This window comes from Elaeis guineensis, chromosome 2 (genome assembly GCF_000442705.2).
Source record: "Elaeis guineensis isolate ETL-2024a chromosome 2, EG11, whole genome shotgun sequence".
Classification (NCBI taxonomy): domain Eukaryota; kingdom Viridiplantae; phylum Streptophyta; class Magnoliopsida; order Arecales; family Arecaceae; genus Elaeis; species Elaeis guineensis.
The window spans coordinates 118,560,837-118,584,031 of NC_025994.2; the positions used below are offsets into that span (position 1 = coordinate 118,560,837).

Below are 23,195 nucleotides of genomic sequence, written 5' to 3' on the forward strand. Positions count from 1 at the left end.
TCCACAAAGTCAGCTATAGCTATACACCAAAGCCGACCATTATTGGTAACAAATATTGTTAAACGCAACAAATGTTCAAAATACAAAAAATACAGGAAGCCGTCACCATCAATTTGCAAAACCAACTTTAGTCATTTTGCATACATGAAGTTTCAGTGCATTTGATACTTGACCTATTAAAAAGATAATTTGGAACTCAAGTAAGATGCCAGACGATAAAAAGTTTACCTCCCCAACCCTCCAACCCCCACAAAACCCCATCCCCACCACCAAGCACCACCAAGGGACACCTAATATTCTCGGCTTTACTCTTGCTGTGCTCCCCCCTTCCCAACCTCCATGGCGAGATCAAGATCCCAAGCAACAAATAATAACAGTGATTGAGACAAGTTTGTCCAGCAGAACCAGGATTCCACCTTCACCATTACCTACGATTACATCCTCTGGTCATGAGGTGGGTCATGGATCTACGGGATCCTCTGCATGCACTGCCGCTCCCTCACTAACCTCATTGTCAGCCTCAATACCCCAACTATTGGCCCCAATCGCCATCCTATCGCCTTCCTCCAACTCTGCATCAGCTGCCGTTGCCTCGTCCAGATCCTCCACACCACAGGTGACCTCGTCCAACACCCTTACCAGCTTCAGTCAAGTCTATATATAAGTTTTGACCTTCCAGCTTCTTGACATGGCCGTTTAAAAGTACAAGGTGAGAAACAGAAGGGTGCTGTTAGTGAAACCAGTCCACGAAACCCAGATACATCATTCCTTCTTGGATCATGATTACATCAGCAAGGCCATAAAAATTGATGGTAGGAAATGGGATGAAGTGCAAAACATTCAGTAATGACCATCAAAATATTTGAAAAATCTTCTTTTGTACAAAGGTTGGAAAATGAGAACGAACAAGATTTACCAAGGTTGGCGCATACAAACCCCACCCAGATTAGGGTTGATATCTCTGTCAAAAATATGCTCTATATGTATTACTTAACATCTTCTCTAAAATTGCTTAGGGTTAGCTGCATGCTTCCACTCGGTTCTTTGCCAGCAAAATCAGTACTGTCATGCAGCTGCTCGAACTTGGATTGAGAATGCCACTTTCGACAGATCCTTCAGCTGTATAAATCAATCTGGTCAGACCAGTTAATAGGGCTGTAAGTTTCCTGCCACACAAAAAACTTTGTAAAATATTGCTTAATTATTTTCTGTACTTCACGTGTTGGACTGTTGTCTCCATAATCTGGTGCTTCATTCGGGGTAGGCATAACAGAACTCGATCCAAACAAAAATTTCTCCTTAAATTCTTCATATATTCCCTATACACGTTCTGTTTCACTCATCATCTTCATCATCAACAATCAACTTGAGGTTTCTTCTGAATCCAAATTTTTTTGGTACATCCGGTCTTAAATCATCCCCAGGGTCGACCAAGTCCTCCAACTCATTGCCTCCATCTTGTTCTCTATTACCAAGGTTGTCCGGCTCAGCCTGATACCTATCATCCACAGCAGCAAAAACAACTTCATGTTCCTTGCTATGAGATGGCTCCAACTCATCCTGGGAGACCATGTCTCTGGAAAAGACCAATAGACCTTTATTAGCTGCAGTAGTTAGATGACAGAATTTTCAACATATCCTACTGTATCAGCTTCTGTAGCAATGCACTTCCAAGGAAGATATGATTAGCAACATAAATTGAGTGCTACCAGGGAGCATTATTATGAGCTATAAAACATATCATGGAGTGATTATTGTTCTGTTGTTTTGCAAATTAAACCTAGGAATTTAGTGTCTTTAATCCGTCAAAGCTCATGAAATAAGCCATGGACTTTACAGTGCATCTGCTTATCAGTATATGATGCTAATTAGAAAATTAGGCTTAAAGAAGAATACCTTGAATGTGGGAGTATTTGCAGTTCAGAACTATAAACTGGTGTATTAAGCAACAAGTTTTAGGATAAAAATCTTCAAAGAAAAAAAAAAAAAAAAAAAACTCATGTACAATCTACAAGACTTTGTTATCAAACACTTTCAGTCAGACATAGCTTACTAATCAATGTGGTACGAGTTAAAAGACTTTTGACCATATAAGTTGCTTTTAAATTTAAAACATGCAAAACCTCAACCATTCAGTCACACATACCTAAACTAATCAATGAGGTATGAGTTAAAAGACCTTAGATAATATTAGTTGCTTTTAAACTTAAAACCCGACACAACCCGGACCAAACAAGTGTGACTCAAAAAGTGAATAAAACCTGCTTCAGCTGTTGCTTCTGAGGTTTGGACTGGTCTTTAGTTTGCACCTTTTATGAGAAAAGTGGACCCTGAAGAAAGGCAAGATCATGCATCTAAAAAGTTGCAACCAATCATAGGGCGCTTGTGAATGATTATAAAAGACGGTAAATTTTGGCAGCAAAATTGCAAACTATCTCAAATCTTAAAAGCCATTGAAACCACATGCACCAGCTGTGCATTGTAACTAGTGGAAGAAAAATGTCCTTATAATGAACAAAAGATCTAGACAACAAGCTGTTATTTATTGCCAAGTATATCTTATTTGTTGTTCTAACTTGTAGTAAGCTCTGATAAATTCCAGGGAGGGCTCATAACCCTCTCTGTTTTACTTCAAAAAACAGTTACTCATGATTGTTCATGGTGTGTTTCGTAAAGCTCATATGCAGAATTTTGTTTAAAAAGAAAGAAAGAAAGAAAGACTGATCCTTACATGAATGAAACTGGAAATTAGTTCATTTGGGGATAAAAGAAACTGAACATGCTTACTTGAACAAATTTCGCTCCGCTGATGTTTCCATGTGCTGAGAGATGCTAGCAATTGTACCCTCCTTCACGAGTGATTTATTTTGCCTTTCTTGGCTTCTTAGGACATAAATTTACAGATTAACCAAATACAACAAAAAAAAATTTACATAATGTGGTTGGAGAAAAAGACAGGTTGGGATAAAAAATTATTTTTTTACTTACTTGAATATGGTGCTTAAAGTCTCGAAATCAGAATCTTGCTCTATGGATGTTTCCATATGCTGAGATATGCTTGTCATCGTAGTCTCCTTCACTAATAGCTTGCTCTTTTTTCTTTGGCTTCTAAGGGAACATAAAAGTTACAGATTAGCCAAATACAGTAAACATATATACTTTGCAGCAGTGTTAGCTGATTGCGTATATGAGGAACAAAGCTTATATGTGTTGTCATGTTAGATAATATAGAGCAGGCTTTCTACACGAGCAAAATAAACTCTTCTTAGACCAGTAGCACGATTTCTATGGATTGATTAGGTCAGAAGTCAGAAAATCCATGGCTTTCTAGCCAAATTTGCTTTCAATTTTCCCCAATGCAAGGTGATGTGTCAGAAAGCTTGAATCATCGTCAATAGGAAGTGATGGCGAAGGAAGATGTATGAGGACCCAACTAGTTGCAATCATGTAAAATAGATTATTACTGGTTATCACTGTATTGATATTTCCACAGTTTGCCTAATTATTCCATCCACAAAAATATAGATGATATAAACTACCAGAGTCATTTCCACCTCCATGTTCATTACATGTAGTGTAGTAGCAGCAAACAGTAAACACCTTCATGATTAATGCAAACAAATATGTTCAGCACAACTACATTTGTGTACAGACAAGTGCCACATAGAATTTACCTTAATTTAAATGCCAGTAAAGTTTCTTCATCAGACTGCTCTCCTCTGTCGATGATTTCCTTATTGCATGATAGTTTCTTAGCATTAGTTGACCTCATTTCTTGAGGAGCAAGCAGACCAAGTTGCTTGAGTTTACGAGAAACTTGAGCAGCAGTGTATGTATTATTGGCATCCAAAGCTTTTGCAATCATGTGACTGCACCTCTTGTGATTCCTAAACCTAAAGAAACAGAACTTCAAACAACTAAATGCAAGTGTATTATAAAATCTCATACAGAAAGCAGTCTTAGCGTTTCAATTGGAAGTGCTCCAAAGTATAAATATCTGGAGTTCTGTTGAGAAGTCCAACCAACTGAGCTAAATAACCATTATGTAGGAAGCATTTGATGGTATGAAACTCCACAGTCAGAGTTACTTGTACACCCACCTTTCGAATAGGACTTTGATCTCGAGCTCCTGTTCCTTGGAAAAGACTTGTACTCTTTTTCTTCTACAGCTGGGTAAGTAGACAAGAATTGACAAGTATTAGCCAGAGTATAATATGCTAAGATCAGCTGCAAAACATGCTTGTCCAGCACAAGAACAAATTGTGGTGGAATGCCACCTCGCATTTGTGGCCCAAAGGGGAAAAAAAAAAGGTGCTTTAGTATAGTGTGGTCAATAGTATCATAGTGCAACTTCAACATGCACAATCATGGCTACAATTTCAAATCAAAAATTTCTATTACAAGATCATTCTAAACCATAGAAAACACTGATACATTTCCTTATGCAGCATGTTGTTTCTCATGGTTGAGTTTTCTAACAGAAGACTAGGATATCATGGCTAAGGACTTACAAGATTATCTTCGCGGTCAACATGAGCAAAGAAATCGAACACATGCATACTCTATTTCATGAGCTCTCTGCTGCTTGTCAGCATGACTGCTCTATATTGGAGTCCTAAAACTACATGAAGTGTAGCATCAGCTATGCTTTGCTTGCTCAGCCTGCACTTGCATTAATGAGCAATACCAGGTTCTTAATCAACATCATCTTTTTTTTTTTTTTTTTTCAATTTCTTATGGCTCTCTGACCTGAGTTTGAGACCATTTATGGTCAACTACTCTATCAAAATCCACTCTCTTGCTATCCTGGAAGCCCACTAGCATTAGTTCCCATCCCACTTTCCTTCCTTTCGATGCTATAAAAAGGAAGTTTTGCAATTACTATAAATCCACTCGGCGCACTATTAAGCGTAAGATTTGACCACCATGCCCCCAACAAGCTGTAGCTGCTCCCATCGCAGAGCCAATTGTTGCTATGCCTGCCATTGATTCTTCATCTGATGCTAGCTCTAGGTGTACCCTGACCTCATTTACAGTTTCTTCAAAGCAGGTCCATCAGCAGCTCCATGTCATTACTACTTCACCCTCTGGTTATTCCTTTTCAAAACCTCTCTAATTCTGGCTCCACAGTATATCTCAGTCCACTTGGATCTGGGAGTCTGGTGCATCTTTTTATATGAACCCACATGCTTCTCTTCTTGGTTCGTGTTCAGCACTTGTGCAGTTTCATATTATTACAGCTGATGGCACCATTTACGCACCTCCCACAAGGAAGGTTTTAAGATCACCCAATTTATGTTCATTCCATCCTCTATATTCCTCAATCATCCATTAATTTGCTATCTATTAGTCAACTTAATGATCGTAGTTGCCTTGTCTTATTTGAGTCCTCTTCTTTGTTCATGCAAGATCAGCAAACTAGATGCCTGATTGGTGCCGGCCATCACCATGATGAAGTGTATTTGATGGACCAACTACATGTGCCTAGTTCTCCTGCCTCAACCCCTGCCCATGTTTCCTCTTCTGCTTTTGAGACCTAGCATCATTGTCTTGGTCATCTTTGTGGTTCTCATCTTGCCACATTAGTTCATAATGGTCTTGGTCATCTTTGTGGTTCTCATCTTGCCACATTAGTTCATAATGGTCCCTTAAGCTCTATATCTAGTTTAGATATCCCTCCTTATGAAAGTAGTGTTCTTGGAAAGCATGTAAAACTTCCTTTTCACTAGTAATTTCATAGCTATTTCACTTTTTGACCTGGTTCTCTCAAATGTGTGAGTCCTCGCCCTTTTGTTTCTAAGAGTTTCCACTGCCAATTATGACAAATTCAATGATGATTATTCTTGGTTTACATGGGCTTATGTCATGCAGACTCGCTCTTAACTATGCCATATTTATAAAAAATTTGCTACTGTGGTTTATACCAAGTTTTCTAAACCCATTAAGGCTTTTCGTTCTAGCTTTGCTGGTGAATACATATCTCATAAATCCTGTGACTCCATTGCCCCACAGGGGACTCTTGCTCAACTCTCGTGTCATGTATCCAGAAAGTTTACACCAAAATAAGCTTTGGTTCTTCAAAAAGAAGGTAAAACAGGATAGGATGTAAAAAAAAAAAATCATGGGCATGGCTTCACTTCGATATTGTCCTCCAATGCTGGATGCACATGGTTGTAATATGAAGAAATAAGCATTTCATCTTTCTAAAAAGAAAAGCTCAAAAACCACATTATCAAAAAGACGCTTATGTTTCATATAGATTTATCATCTAAATCCCCTATTCTTGGTCAAAAATAGGACCTATTTGCCTTTTGGAAGTTTTCATAGTTTGAAAATCAGACAGTAGGCACAATACATTTGATGCATCAGCAAAAGTTTACGCTTGACTCAAAGTCAAAATAACCAGCCAAAAAATTTCAAAAAAAAAACATCCAACTGCATATTTGTGAAGATTGCTAACCTTCTGTCCTTCTCAGGCTCATTGTTTAAAGTGGATCTCTTGTTGTTCCTTTTGCCCATAGTTTGCTTTGTTTGGTACAGATCATCTTCACGTGATCCATCAGATGATCTTTCCTCCCTTTACAATCAAGAAACAGTCAATTGATTAATAATGGAACTGTTAAATAATCTGAAACTATACAACTAATAATAGATATTGATTGTTACGCTGGATGAATGAATTATTCTTCATGCTAAAGAAGCAGTTCATAAATAGCTTACCTTTCATCATAAACATCATGTGGTATAAGATCAGCTTCATCATCACCAAGTGAGTCCGCTATGCTTTTCTGGATTGACCCTCCATTTGACAAACCAACTTCATCATTATCCCAATCTCTGATGTCTTTCTTTAAATTGGCAATATCACTCATTAGAGCTTCTGCATTGATACAGTGGCATTCTTTGCGTGTCTTCCAAAAGAGAATCTCAACAAAAAGTAACGGTTGTTTCTTCATTATCTTCAGCATCTTCCTTACAAGTTTGGTGAGAAAATTTACAATACTTGCATATTCTTTAGATGATTTTTCATCAGCTAGTATAGCATAGAATGTGGTGAGGAGCGATAACTGCAAAAACACAGTGTTGCTTGTATGAACAAGACATGGGGCATGTTTCAGCTTCCAGACAGTATTCTTAATTTTGCCTTGAACTTTACCTGGTAGAGCATTGGAGAAATCTCCAAATCATCACAGAAACGCTGCAGCATGCATATGATGTAGTGGTTTGTACTAGCTGAGTTGCTTTTATAGTATTTAAGCAACCAGCACAAATTATGTAAAACACCATTGTTCGCAAAACTTGTAACCAACCTGGATATGTTAAAATCAACTTCACTTGTAGCAGGGAGCTGATCATCATTTGAAGAATCTGCTGTTTCATATGTGAGATCAATGGGATTATTCTCCTTGTCCCTGTCCAAAATAGATAAATCATCCTCAAGATGTCCGGTATCCTGCAAAGGCATGTCAGGCTCTGCAACAGGATTAGAGATTGAGTTGCCTTCTTGGTTAGCACCTTCCTTGTCAACAAAAATAGATTCTGCTAATGGCTCCTTGGTTAAGTTGTTTGAATTAGCAAATGGTTCCAAAGTAGGCCTTCCAATCTCATTTGTCTGTTCATCAGCATTCCAGGGATTGGCATGTTCTCTCAGTTTTTCAGCCTCTACTTCATTTCCTTTCTGCGTCTTCTTTTTTCTGAATTTTCTTGATTTTTTAGAAACCTAGAATTCATAATATCATTTGCCAAAAATATAAAGGACTTGATCAGATTAAAGTTAGCATGTCTCAATAGAAAAAGACCATCACAGTAAATCATGATCTAGTAGAGACTTTCAAAAGCCAAAGAATAAATAAGTAAATATATAAATTAAAATAAAACCTGCATCCTTTTAAAAAAGAACATATCCACTGTACCATGTTAACTATCTTTGGTTGCAAATAAAATAGCTTCAAATAGAAACCTAGAACAAAGTTTAAATTAAAATCTATGATTCATGCATGCAAAAGACCAAGATCATCTGAAAGTACTACCAATTATAAGTTTGTTTTTAGTTGTGAACCGGGGCTTGGCTCAATGGCAACACCACTCTGCTTAACAACCAGAGGTTCTATGTTTGATTCTTGGATGGTGCATCCCTAAAAATCTGAACTTGCTGGTTAATTATATTTAATGAAGTAGGTAGGTAGGCATACATGTATTTATTTTATATATGCATACATGCATGCACACATACATACACAAAAGTACATATGCATGTATACAAAAAAGTGTCAATAAAAAAAAGTAGGCTATCAAAATATAACATAATCTATACTTTGTATGTAGTATTAACTTTTACCAGATTATCATTAGTCATTAATTAATAGACCATAATCCATTCTTTACATTTTAATAATAGACCATATCCATGCTTTATATTTAAAATAATATCAATAAACTATAAAATTGGCCCTTCCCCTCATTTTTGGAGATATAGGGAAGTATCTAAAGTGTACGAGGGAAGTATCTAAAGCAAAAAAGCAGAACCATCCTGAAGTGCCTGATTTGGAGTGTGCCAAATCGTACTGGCGGTGGACTAGGACGATTCTAGCATTCAAAACAAGACACCTACAAAGAGGAGAGAGAGAAGGAAAGATAGGAAAAGAGAGAGAGAGAGGGGGGAGGAGAGAAGAGTGTGAGGGAGTCTCCAACAGCCTCGGTAGGCCTCCAGAGGCTCTCTCTCCCTCTCTCCTCTCCTTCCCTCTCCCCCTCTCTCTTTTCCTCTATTTCCTCCTCACTGGCCCTCCGATGGCCTCCACGAGCCTCCGAAGTCTCCCTCACTCTCCTTCGCCTTCCCTCCCCCCCCCTTCTCTCTCTTTTTTCCTCTCATTCCTTTTCCCTCCACCTTGTTGTGTCAGTTTAAGTCTGCATGGAAAAATATAGAGGCATATCGAATCATACTGCCGGCAGACCGATCCGAGCTCCAATACCAACATAGGATATCTTGATCCAAAGCATTTTAAAAAGTTTTGAAAAATAAGATACTAAGTATCCGTAACAGTATATGACTTTAAGCATCTGTGCTTCCTAAATTATAGTGCCGGTGAGTCTCTCTCTCTCTCACTCAAAAAAAAAAAAGATAAAATAAAGAAAGAAAGAGGTTTTAGAAACAGATAGAGCATACCCTTAATGTTCCACGTGCTTGAAGCTGCTCCATAAGACGTAACACCACATGTATTATTTCCAGCAAATCTGCAAGATCACTGATTAACGAAAAACATATTAATTTCTAAGGCTATGTGAATTTACCAGTACACCAATCCATGCAGAAATATATATGTTACATAGAAAAATGCATAACAGAAAATGGTAAAGTTGAAAATGAAGAAAATAAGAAAGCTGGGCAAGATGATAATCACTACCCATATCGACGAGAAAAATTATACTAATAAAATCACAAAGTAGGCATGTTAAGGACATTTTTGGATTATCACTCTGTTTTTTATGTGTGCATGGCAAAAATGCTCCTTAATAAAGTCATTTCAAGGTAGTAGGACATTACTAATGTCAACATAGTAAATATGCCATTATTGATGCTTATAAGTGCAAAATATTTAGAGTCGTTCTACCAATACACCAATCCATGCAGAAATATATATGTTATATAGAAAATACATAACAGAAAATGATTAAGTTTAAAATGAAGAAAATAAGAAAGCTGGGCAAGATGATAATCGCTACCCATATCGACGAGAAAAATTATACTAATAAAATCATGAAGTAGGCATGTTAAGGACATTTTTGGATTATCACTCTATTTTTCATGTGTGCATAGCAAGAATGCTCCTTAATAAAGTCATTTCAAGGTAGTATGATATTAGTAATGTCAACATAGTAAATATGCCATTATTGATGCTTATAAGTGCAAAATATTTAGAGTTCTTCACATAGCATGGTGTGTCTACAAGTCAAACATGTGGCTTTGATGTTCAAAAGGGTCAAAACCAGCTTGTTCACGATTATATAATCATCAAAAGATATTGTAGCTTAAAAAAGCTACAGGCTTTCCAGGTGCATCTGCAGTATATCCACAAACTAAATTTATTTCCCCAGGATATGAGGACATTGTGATCATATCATTCGTCAGATTGCAACACATGGCGAATTGATATGTATAAGAAAGATGCTTAAATTCCTGAATCTAAAATTAAAAATAATTCTTTTTAAACAAACCTTTTAGGCTGTTTATGAGTGTCGAAAGATTTGAACAGGTTTAAGAGGAACTGCGTCAACCCTTGATCCGTCTGATCATAAAATAACTTATATAGAAGTATTCGAGCTGTCTGAGGTTCTTTTGCATCTTCAGGCAATAACTTTAGCACCAAATCTAACATGCAAATCTGCACAAAGAGCAAACTGCTTAACAACAAGGCATTTCAATGGAGGCAAAGGAAAGCCTCCCGAATTGACCAACCACTGAAAGAAGAATGATTTTCAGAACTATGGCTGAAACAAATGCTCTTTTTTTTTTTTTGCCTTCTCAGTCCCACTGGAAAGAAAGATAAGATACCATTAACATGCACCTTATGAAAATTAGTAAAGCAGTAAACTTCAAACTAAAAGTCAATAAAGAACAAATTTTTTGTACTCAAATCGTTTTAAAAGTTACTCTCACACTTTTCTTTCTTAGAATGCTGGCACAAGGATATCTCTATATACAATGTCATAAACGAATATAAGGAAACCCGGTTAGATACGCATGCGGAAAACATTAGAATTACAACTGTTTAATCTAGATCTAATGGTTAATTGCAAAACACAATCAATATCTAGGACTGAAAAAAAATGAAAGTTGGCATAAAGAATAAATTGTGTTAACTTTGAATGTTGGTCGTATGTCTAATTCTCAAGCCTCAAATTTAACACTTCATAACTGATTCAGCTTATATCAATATGACAGTCATCATGCCATTACATCTGTTCCTAACTACATCTTACACCCAATTTTGATCATATTTTAGTTGTTGGATTAAATAAAACATAAGTCTTAAAATGACTTTTATTGGACCTGGTGATACAAAGTAGTTTGCTTCAATAAGCTTTTAAATAAATAAAACAGAAGTCTTAAAATTGACTTTTATTGGACCTGGTAATACAAAGTAGTTCGCTTCACTAAGCTTTTAAACAATGGTTATATTGAGATAACAACTAAAAAAAAAAAAATCTGTCAATGGACTCCAAGTATTTCCACAAAAAATTACCAAATCTTTAGAGATACAATTACAGCCTAAAAAATCCTTGTAACCCACCATGGAAGCAGAGTTTAAAGAAACCATATAGAACTGTTTCAAGAAAAAATCAACTACCAAGAGCAGTTAGAATATCAATATTGTGAAATCATACTTTCTATACATAGATATTAGCAACAGAGGTGATATAAAAACTTCATCGTACACCAGAGTTACTATATGGTGTTAGACATCAAGTTTCTAAGCTCTTAGTTTGCTCTGGCAGACAAATATGATATTAAAAGATCAAGCCATAATTTGGCAAAGACCTAACATGATGTAAAGTATTGGTTTATAGAATCCTGGGCATCCACATCTAGCTATAATTCTTGTTTGCTTTAATCATAGTTATAATTTATAAATTTTTCTTTACATCATTTGTTCCTCATCACTGTCATCTTAGCATCTTTTATGACTGGCATATCTATTGGTTTGCTGCACCTGTTTCCAGTGCTCTTTTTTCACTGAAACAAATAAAGAAAAAAACTAAAATTATGATACATATATAACAATGTTTAGAGTCATATATTACAATGTTTAGAGCCTTGATACACTACATCAAGAATCTTTAAGGTGGGTCTTCAAATTTGATATGTGCCAAATTTGAAGTTTGGAGCCCAAATATTCACTCATTATATCCTTCCCCTCAAACTGTTTTGAAAAATCCTACTTTGTGTTGTCTTGTAATTTCAACATCATAATTGGAATCATCTGATGACACTGTGCTTAAATATTCCACTATATACCTAATGTGCACTAATAGATCAATCAATGAGATCAAATCCTCGCAATATATTGGTACTCAAACCCAAAATGCCAAAGTATATTCAGTGGCTTGGCATGACCCAAAGGACTGTCATAGTATTGAGCTCACAGATTCATGTCTGATGTTTTTATCAACTGTCAGGCAAGAGGCACAGCTAGATTCATTTTTATTTTATTTTCTTTTCTTTTAAAATGGGCATCAACAAACTCTGGACATATAATAACATAAAACTAGGTTGCATTAGCATTCTGCACAAAATTACAGAAATTGTAGCCTAAAATATGCATATATTAATAATTGAAGGGTCACTTTGAAGGATAAAAAGCCTTGAGTTGATACTTCATATGAGACATGCCAGTTGCTTATTTTCTCATTATGTTGAAAATTAACAATATACTTCAAATCCAATTATTTTTGAAGACTTTTGTTATGCTAATCTTTCTTGTCGAGTCGTTTGGTTATTTTTTATTACACATGGATAACCACATAATTAATTCAAGCAAATCATTTCAAGAGATCAGTCGCATTCTTAAACTCATCTTGGAACTAAAAAACATAGTTCCTCCTTTTCAAAATAAATAAATAAATAAATGTTTTGAGCATTAGGTCCAGTCCACAGGTCTTTGAAAAAAATGTATCTCAAACACGCAGTACACAATTATGTGCTTCCATGCATCTTCAATATGAACATACGTACAAGCTCATGCAGGGTCAGGGTGCAGATAGGGGTGGGGGTGGGGGGTGGCATGGTAATTAAATTCACTTCATGAAGTTCGTAAAGCTGAAGAAGCGCACTATAATATCAATACAAGCACAGTGTGCATACTTACCATGTTTTTCATCAGAGATCCTGCAGCTGATAGAGATTTGTAGTCACTAGTTTCTTTCAATCCCTCAAAAGCCTCACGCCACTTGGACATGACTAAAAGGAACATGGCTTCATTCATAGTTGCTGCAATAGGTCCACATAAATTCCCATGGAATGACAGGTTTTTAACATTAACATGGTCAGGCAAAGCTTCAGACATAGGTCCCTCCATGCCAGGTTTCTGAAGAAATAATTTGAATACATGTTGAGTGCTGCTAATTGACAGGAGACATAAAAGAAAAAATAAAGTGTATTTAACTAGATGCATGACTGGACATATGATAAGAAATAGTAGAATCTATGTATGTATGTACCTATGTGCATATTTCAATCCATATACACATGCATGTCTGTGTGTGTGTTTATGTATGTCCATGCATATGTATGTGATTATTATGCAGATATGCATGTATGTACATGCATGTAAATGCATAAAAAAATCAAATAAAAATTCTGTGTACATATTAACATGATCATGGCTGCATCAATATTACACTAAATTATCAACTTTCTCACAGGCTCCTCCTTTCATAAGAATAGAACTTTAATAGCACGATAAACAAGAAAAGCTCATTAATATCACCAACCTTTCATATGCATGGAGGACTGAACTATACATGGTTCATTGCTACAAATCTACACCAGCCAAAAGATTGATGTCCCATCATAAGAAACAAAACGTGAGTTTCCAGATATCAGGACATAAATAGTGGATCAGCAATGCCTTTTAAGTGGCATGAATAACATGGTAGATGAAAAAAAGTTATTGTCTGGCAAAGGTAGATCAGAACTCAGAAAACTGTCTTGATAAATTTAGGGGATGGAAACCGTAACACACTCTTAAATGGCTCTCTTATACTGAAACTAGAATACTCTGGTCCAAGAAAACTCACACTTCCTGCACAAGACTATGAATAGTTTAAATTAGGGTTCATATTAAAGACATAAGTGCTGGAATAGGATATAGGGTGGAAACAGTTTCAGAAATTAAGAGATTATGGCTCATGTTAAAGATAAACAGGATTCTGCTTGTTAGGCAATAACATCAAAGAAAGAGAGATTAAAAAAAGATGCAAGTAGGGGTACAAAGTTAAAAATTATATATATGGATTATGCATATCAAGACTATGCATAAGAAATTATATACAGGAACTTTTCCAGGGTTGATGGACCTGAAACAAAAGGGAAGAGTTTCAGCACTTAATGATGGATGCAGTAAAAATGAGATAAAGCACTACAGTAATCTCAGTAATGAGCTGCCATAGGTTTGGAAATAATATCGTCGATATGTTTCATATTGGTTTTATGTTTTTAAGTTTGTCATTTAAATCGACAAATGATTGAGACCTCAAAACAACAAGAGCAACCAAGCCTTTCCCTTATTTTAAATGTTATATTCAATCCAATCTAACTCAGTTTACATGGCCTGACCAACCCAAATTTAGTTGGAGGAGTTGGGTTAGAGAAATCCCAACCTGGGATTGTGTTTGGTTGGATTAGGGTTGGGAATTATATCAGTTGTGTTAGGGTTTGCCCTCAACCCAACCCAACCCATCCAAGTTGCAGCCCTACCTATGCCCTTTGAAGAAGTCATCATTATCAATATGAATTCACATATTGAAAGAGCGGGGAAAAAAAATTTGTAGCTCAGCATATTAATGAAAAGAAAAAAAAGGCCACCATATATAAACTTTGTTGTAGCTAGTGGATATCCCTACTAAGATTCCGCAAAGCAAGTTAATATTTAGGTACTTTTGGAACTTCATATAAAAGAGCAGCACATTCTCTCTCCCTCTCACAGACACAATGCACAACACAAACAAAGTGGCAAGACATCATAGGGAGCCCCTTAGGGCCCATTCCAAAACTTTTTGGAGGGCCATAAAGTACTTTTTGAAGGGTAGAAAATGCTTTCAAGACATACGGTGGTGTTTGGGGAAAAAATGAGAAGTGCTTTCTGGTTTTCAAAAAAGCTAAAAAGTATCTATTTGGGAGAAGCTCCATATTGGAGCTTTTGGGATGGAGCTTTTCCCAAAAGCTCTACTTGGCTGATATTGGAAAGTTGTTTCTATTTTAATAAGAATTTCTTGGCGACCAAAATGCACATGAACATATCATGTATTTACACTTATGTTGCGTTATATTATATTATTACATTATTATATTAGTAATAGTATGCTAAGCAATATCCTTATTATCATTTTGTCATACCAGAAGTAATTTATTAGTTTAAATACCAAACAGATATTAAAATTTCACAGTATTTTTTTAGAAAATGTAGTTACCAAACAACAAATAATTTTTTATAAAAGCTCTACTACCCACAACAATCCCAAATAGGACCTTAGCAATTATGACTAAAACAAATAGACTGGCTAAACATATGGAAACAATAAACCCCTGGTTTCTCAACCTTACATATCTAAAACATGAAAAAGATTATTTTATATTTACTGGCTCCTTTTCCTCCTCTAAAGCAGTTTGCATTTGCATCACCATGTAATAAAATATCCCCCAAAATGCAGAGCCTTCTAAATGTAGATATTCCTTAATAGCAAGCATTCATTGAGATATGAACAGAGACAAAAGATGTTGCTATTTTCTTAGAAAATATCATTTGACAAGAAACTTCGATTTAACAACTCTACAAGGAGCATTCAGCACATGTAGTTATCACCTAATTCAGCTCGAAAACTATCTGTAGAACCAAAGTACATAAGGATATGATTCAAACCAATTCCCACCTTTGAACTTGAGGCCTTCCGATATTGAAAAGCTAAAACAAAATTAGCAAGCTGGAAAAACGTAATAACATCAGTGTTCTGAATGGATTGGTGCTCCTTCTCGATATCTTCACGAAGGGACTGCATCAAAACTGATGAGCAGCAGGTCAGACCATGAGATATACATAAAAGAGAAAAAGGAAGCAACAATTGAAACCAAGATGTCAAAAATATCCATTTCAGCAAACCTACCATTGTAGCCTTCTGATAGAAACTGATTTAAGAAGTTGTGTAACAATTCCAAAGTACTCTCCTTTGGCAAAGACAAGCAACCATGATCCCATGCAGTTCTTTTTAATGGACCTCGTTGAACCTTAAGAACTTTTAGCAAGCCATTTCCAGAGGCAGAAGATGGATTGCCTTTAAACAATGTTTTAGAGCCATCCTAACAGCAATTAAAGGACAATAGCAGTAATATTAATAATAGTAATGATAGCAAAGAGAAAATCAATTGCCTGGCTAGAATGCAAATAATCTCCTCATGCCATCTGGCAGTTGGCCAAAATCCATACCATGGTAAGGCAGGTAAATGTTCCACTAAATTGTGAATGACGTTCGAAGTTCCTTAGCCTTATGTTTCTTCTTTTTATCTCTTCCGCCTCCATAATTGACCTGAGAGAATCTACAGAAGTTGTGATATCTCCATTAACCTGCAAACACAAGCCACTTTTACATGGAATTCCTAGTTGCAAGCCAAAGAAGGCAACAGTTACAAACCATATCTTGGAAGTTTAAAAATTATCAACCTGAGAGAATCTATAGATGCTTGATAACAATAATGAAGAATGCTTAACCACTGATGTTGTTTGGAAGTCAAAACTGTACAATAATGTAACATGAAATATAAGACAAATTCAAAATATCTACTGAAGCGATACTGTCAACAGCCAAACCTCTCCATCAACCTGTACATGGCTATTAATACAAAATGATGCCAACTGAGAATCTCTCAGACTGAGATAATCGATATGTGAGACATAATAAACAGAATATTAGTTTATTACCAAAGTCATGTACAGAATTAGAGATACTAACTTATTGTTCACATATATGAATATAGACTACTCACATAATCAGTATCAAGCATGGGACTAGAGGGATATTGACTCACCACCAAAAAAATGACCATGCAGTGGCATTAAACAAAATCTGCAATATTATTTGGAAGTTATTCCTCTATTACACGTATAAATCAACTTGCAAAATCCTATTCCATACTACATTATCATTTTTTGGAAAAAAATGCATCCATAATATGCAAATTCAAAAGAGAAGAATGACAAGAAAAACTAGAAGAACTGGAATAGCCACAGACAGAAAGCAAAAGATGGGAAAAGACCTTGGAACCCTGTCTTGAAGCTCGAGCAATCAATTCTGGGTCCCAACCCAGAACAATATAGTGGAAAATCTCCAGTAAAAGCAAATTGTCATGCTGAAGATAAGCAGAAGAATCAATGTGCTGGGTGAGTACTAAGATCAAGTCCATAACATTCTCCTGAAACATGAGCTCCAGAAATCTATCTGTCAGACACAAAAACCGAGTAGCCAACCCAGATGTCTTCTGCTGCAATGTAATTTCTTGGATGGCCAGGAGGTTTCGAAAAAGGGTAAGCACAAGCTGAACCAGCTTCCAGTCGTCCTCTGTAAATGCATTGCTGGTTGGCATCCAATGTTGAAACAGGAAATGCAATATTAGAATTGTAATAGTTATCCATTATATGTAAGTGAAATAAAAAGAACAGTATGAAAAACCAAGCACCATGAAACAAAAAAAGGGTCGGACTTTTAAAGCATGGACTCCAACGTGTGTTTAAGTGCGTGTATACTACTGACTACACAAAATGTATAGCGTCTGTTTGTTTACTGAACTAGTAAAGAACTACGTAGACGCATAATGCTGCCAGTTACTGATCCCAGATCCAGACAACAGTGCAATGTAAGCTTAACCAAGAAAGGTATCAATTGGTGTTCATGAACGTTCATCGTAATTAGTCTTCTAGTTTTAATGTCAATAGGAGATCAATTTCCAATCCTGTAGCAGAGATAAAATTATGTAGGCTACATACTAATTAACTAATAGCAATGCCTTCCTTTTTCTTGCTTTCAATTGGTCCCAAAATTGATAGATATCTATAAACATATTTTATAGATGATATCCCAGTCTGATTATTCATAAAGCTAACATCTTTAGAAAAATGATTGCTGAGATTTGACCAAATTATATTAAAAAAATAAAAATAAAACATCATACATACAAGAAATAAAAGCAGGCAGACTTATACCCCTACCGTTCCAGATGTTCCAAGGGGTCTTCAAGAAGAGAGACTATGACCGCAAGCGTGACATTACGCGTCATTGCAGCTTTTAACTCCCACAGATACTCTATCTGCTGTGCAATATCATCGGATGAAGGATCTATAGGCATTGTAAGGAATACCAAAATTTTCACTGCGCATGCAAGAAAGAATAAAACTGATTACCAAAAACTAAATGTGACAACAATCTTTCTCGAAGCAAAAAAGGACAAAAAAGGAAAACTGATCCAAAAAAGAAAAGGAACAGAAAAATCACCGGCACCGATCACCAAATTCCAATCGCTCTGATAATGTTCAATAATCGGGATCAAATCACGAGACACCGTGTTCCACTTGCAAATCTGTTTGAATACATCTCTCCGCTGTGGATCGTCTCGCCGGAGAAATCTCTGCAGATCCTTTAAATTATCTGAGAAGATCACCAAGAAAGGAAATTATTAGAACAAGAAAATAAGAAGGGCATCGATCAAGATTAGGTCTTCATGATTCGGAACCCCACCCAAACAATACTCGCTCTTAGAATAACCTGTTACAATCCCGTTCTCGTCCTCTTCGGAAAATCCGAGGCCGGCACAGATGATCGAAAGCCCTTCTGTGTCCATCCCTACTTGATCGATTGGCCCAACCTAGGACTTCTTGGGCCGATCTTCAGATTAGGGTTTTGAGGCAGGGAAACAAATGGAGCGAGCGAGAGGGCGATCAAAAGCAAGGAGGGAAAAAATCGGAAACCGATACGGCAGTCGGGGAATTCTTATAGGAGAGAAGGTGGGGGAGGGGAGGGGATCTTCCCGCCTTGAGAGTTTTTGCTCATTTTCCCGCGCTTTTTGCCGTGAGGGAGATCGGTTCTGAAATAGAAAACTCAACTCTGCTGCCGCGGCTGCACGTGGGAAATCATCGCATCCGTCGACGCTTTCCCGCATCGAAATTTTTTATGAGGTCAATCGTACCTGAGATTTCCACACAAAGGCTCCGGAATACGGTCACCATCAGCAGAGAACCGCAACAACCGACCGACCGGTGGCAAAGAAGGATTAACGGATCTGGTCGGGCCACAAACGGGTCGAGTCAAGAAAAAGCAGTAAGTGGGCCCTGCAATCCCCTGTGCTCTCCCTTTTCCATTGCCTTGAATAGATTGTTATGCATAAACCTCACAAGAACAAGGAATGTTTCTTTAGATTTTTTTCCTCCTCTCATGTAACTGAAGACTTTTTTCTTTAAATCGATTTGTTCTCAATTCAATCTTGCTTAAATAGGGTTGAGGCTTGTTGGTTAAAATTATAGTAATCATTAAATTATTTGTTACCATCTAGTTTGTTGCTGGTGTAATCTGTTCATAAGCAGTTGCTTATATGGTTCTCATGCAGATACCCACTAAAAGCTGTAAACGTGATGCATGCTGTAGCCTTGAGGACTGAAGCAGATAGGCTTTGGGGAGAAACACCAGCTATTCTTGTACAGGCTTTCCAGCTTATGAGCTCAGTATCTTTTCTATGATGATGTACTTGCGATTCTCATCTTCTCTAGTTGTCTTCTGTAGAATCACATGAGTGAAATATTTGCACATCATGCAATAATGATGTCAAATACTCTTGGCATAAAATAAAGCTTGTTAACACTTTATCATGGCAGTTGCTCGTATCCCGTTCCCGGTATGAGGTTTGTTTTGAGATTTGTAACAATGAGATTTGTCTTATCATGGCATAATTGTTTCAGATGTGTATTTAAGTTCCTGATAGCAACAATGAGATTTGTATTGAGATTGGGGGATGCAGGGGTGGCTCAACACATTGGGAGGCCTAAAGCTAAATACTAAATTATGATCTTTTTTTATTGAACTTTATGTAAATTTTTTACTGAAATTTTAGTTTTCTAACTTTTTGAGATGTAAAATTTTTAATTAAATTTTTATAATAAAGTTCTTCTAATATTTTTTTTTCAATTGATAATATAGTTAATCCATTTAATCTTTTTTGAGATATTTTTGATCTTAAGCAAGATTTTATTAATTTTAATTTTAAAATTTTTTTCTATTGAAGCAATACTTACTGAAATTATTAATATTATTCTAAAAATAATATATGTATTTAAAAAAGAGTCGAGTCATTTTATATGATTGAGTATGTTCATTGGACTGTTATCTTCCATTTGTATAATTTTTTTTTTTAATTTTTAGCTCTGAAAATAAATCTAAATCATCAATATCAGAGTAGTTATTATATTTTAAGAAACATTCAAGATTAAGATAATATTCTTTCAAACTATCATTGTCTAATGACTTCGATTTTTTATCGTTAAATACAAAATTAAATATATTTTCAATACATTTGAAACTGTTCTAATTTTTTTTAGAGTGAAAAAATTGTTTGATCTACTATATATAAGAAATAATTAATTCTAAATATTTCTTCAAGAGATTTTATTATTTCATTGTAAACATTCTCATCAAATTATTTCTTTCTATAAATGATACATTTATCATAAAATTTAGATTCTATTTTTATTTCAAATATAATTTTTTTAAAAAAAATCATAGTAGATGCAAATCTATATTCTCTATATTTTTCAAAAATAGAAAGAAGATTTTTTAGTTGTTCTATAGCAATATCAATATGCATATTTTTTTATTGTAAATTTTTACTAACTAAGTTAATAGCAAATAATATATCATATCAAATAGTCATACCCAATAAAAACTCAAAATTTTTAAACTTATATGTTGCTAAGCAATTAGCTTGACTTTTAGTTTTAGAATTTTTACTAATTTCTGTTAATTTCAATAAAACATCTCTTATTTGTGGAGCTTAAAATTTTATTGCTTTAACACTTTCAATACGATTTTTTCAATGTATTTGTGACAACGATTTAAGAGTTAGATCAGATATATTATTGTGTAAAATTTTTTATCATTTAGTAGAATAAGAAAATAATAAATATATATATTATACCACTCTAAAAAATGATATAACTTTAGTACAAGAATTAGCCTTCAAATATTTCTGTTTGTCCTTCATATTATATCTAATATGAAGCCTTTTTTGTACACAGCTATAGGAGATTATTTAGAAATATATACTGTGTACAAAACATTTGAACATAGCCCCAATACAAATATTTGCATTAGTAAACGGAGAGGATTAAGTTCAAAAAGTAAAAAGAAAATAAAAGAAACAACAACTATGATTAATACAGTAGATCCAAAAGGTATAAAAATCATTAGAAAAGGAACATTAATCTGAGTAACCCAGCCAAACTTTGAACCTGAACAAAAGATGTATAGTATGCTGAAGCAGGGATAAGTGGCCTCCATCTATAATAGTAAAGATTTAACATGATTGTTATAAAAGGTGCTGTTAAAAGTGAAGGAAATCCATAGCACGATTCAAGTTGAACCTTCTTTTTATCAAAAAAAATAACAATGCAGCATTATTTCTTCGACCACGCTATTGCCAGTCCCAATTGCCTCATGTGTCATGACTCAGGAAAGGAAAAAAAATAAAAGAAACAAACCGATGCATGGAGACTCTGACCTTCCACCTTTCTTATCGTCGCTCAGACGTCGGAAGCCAGAAAATCCCCTGCCGCGGTGCCGACGGAAGCCTGAAACTCTGTCCCACTAAAGATATCCCTTAAGCGTGGAATGTCCGCCGTCGGAGATCAGGAGACGCCCCTCAAGTCAGATCGTTACCGTCGGATGGTGGGACGGATCCGCATCCTCTCTATCGACGATGGTACCATCGGTGCCTCTGATGGCCTTCTCATTGGTGTCGCCCTCACTTGCCTCAAGGCCTTCCTCTGCAAGCTCTCCGATGACCTCACTATCTGAATTGCCAACTTCTTCGCCCACGGCCCCAACGGGCAACCGCTCTTCTCTACCTCGAGGCCTCCTCACCCACTCCTGTCTCGTCGCTCTCGCTCGTCGTCTCCTGTCTCGCCGTCTCCGTCTTTGTCTCCAGTACCGTTCATCTTCTCGTGCTCGTAGGTGGATGGCTGGATGTGGTGCAGAGGGAGGGGGTTTGGGGGCCTAAAACAAATTGGGGCCTAAAGCCCTTGCTTTGGTGGCCTTACCCTTAAGCCGGCACTGGGGGGATGCATGCAGCTTCGACCCAAGTAACAGCTGACGCTGCTCATTCTTTAACAATACATTCTGACAGGCCATTTTGGTGCAGCTAGTTGTCATAGCCTATGTTTGGTTGACTGCGAATGGTCTTGTGACCTCAGACCATTCCAAGATAACTAAGCTTATTCAAGCACAACACAAGATCGCCTTCAATATTAAAGAGGATAAAGAACAAAAGTTCGCTTATGGCATGGGATGGAAAAGCATGCAGGATTAAGGATAAGTTGAGCCGCATATCAATAAGTCAAGTTCAGGCAAATTGTTCATAGTGGCAAAGCATAGAATTCATTTATATGAAAATGCTGACGTTGCTTTAAAAGTAGAAGCTACAGCCATGAAGAGATTAGATGTTGCCAAAAGATCACAGGTGCTCAACATCTATCAAATGTAAATTCATTATGCAAGAAATGATGCTGTCTCACAAACATCCCTGCAGCAATGAGGCAAACATTTACCTGATATTAAGGCCCCAGGGGATCGGCATTAGATAAAGTTGGTCAACCATATCTTCCCTTCTGGATCATCCAATCAAATGTCATAGAGACTAGGATTCTGAGTAAGATATTTGATTAGCCCACCGCCATCGGCTTGGGGCAGTGAACATCTCAAAGGATGATGCCGTCGACTGTATTATCAGCGTATTTAAAATGAGCAGGATAATGAATTTAGCAAGGACAGAAATTCATAATAAATTGTAGACAGACCTGAAAATGCGCCTCCTTTCCGACCTTGATTTTAGCATTTAAAATCACTTCAGAAAATAGAATAAATCAAATCAGGATATCATATATTAGAGGCATTCCAAAGCTCTTATGCACCAACAGAAAGTGGCAGTGTCTTTTGTTACCATAGCAACAACGGGTTTTAAAGGTCTTCAGCCAGGTACAAGGAGCTTCACAACAGTCATATCCCCTGTTTTTTTTTGGTAAGTAGTCATATCCCTTGTTTGTTCTTTAGCCAAATACAAATAATGTTGTTTTCCTCCTATCATGAAAATACCACATAAATCCAAAAGAATGGTTCTTAAAAAAAAAAAAAAAAAAAAAGTACTCTAAATATGAGTGACGCATGCCAGCCAC

General features: G+C 36.2%; 1 protein-coding gene across 5 annotated transcripts; it reads right to left on the minus strand.

Moving 5' to 3' along the window:
• On the minus strand, positions 1–23,119 carry LOC105041822 (uncharacterized). Of its 5 annotated transcripts, XM_073253022.1 has the most exons (20): positions 22,964–23,118; positions 22,821–22,867; positions 22,572–22,741; positions 18,256–18,408; positions 17,973–18,132; positions 17,024–17,339; positions 16,197–16,334; positions 15,877–16,069; positions 15,646–15,776; positions 12,864–13,082; positions 10,213–10,379; positions 9,164–9,242; positions 7,157–7,720; positions 6,721–7,067; positions 6,461–6,577; positions 4,101–4,169; positions 3,675–3,893; positions 2,989–3,108; positions 2,788–2,883; positions 1–1,576 (listed from the first exon to the last, which is right to left on the minus strand). In XM_073253022.1, the coding sequence occupies exons 5-20, from the start codon at positions 18,107–18,109 to the stop codon at positions 1,336–1,338; spliced, it is 3,153 nt and encodes a 1,050-aa protein (XP_073109123.1). In that variant the 5' UTR covers positions 18,110–18,132; positions 18,256–18,408; positions 22,572–22,741; positions 22,821–22,867; positions 22,964–23,118; the 3' UTR covers positions 1–1,335. The 5 variants fall into 5 exon arrangements, with proteins under 5 accessions (XP_073109123.1, XP_073109122.1, XP_073109120.1 ...); XM_073253021.1 differs by having other exon boundaries at positions 22,821–23,119; XM_073253019.1 differs by lacking the exons at positions 22,572–22,741; positions 22,821–22,867; positions 22,964–23,118 and adding an exon at positions 18,499–19,707 and having other exon boundaries at positions 2,788–2,880.
• Positions 23,120–23,195: the final 76 nt, after the last annotated feature.

Bases quoted from the DNA above. Each gene is read 5' to 3' on its own strand.
- LOC105041822 (XM_073253018.1), bottom strand. From the start codon at position 18,601: ATGGACACAGAAGGGCTTTCGATCATCTGTGCCGGCCTCGGATTTTCC. The intron at 18,409-18,498 runs GTGGGGTTCCGA...TGATCTTCTCAG, and splicing joins TAAGAGCGAGTATTGTTTGG to ATAATTTAAAGGATCTGCAG. The intron at 10,380-12,863 runs GTAAGTATGCAC...CTCTTTGTGCAG, and splicing joins GATCTCTGATGAAAAACATG to ATTTGCATGTTAGATTTGGT.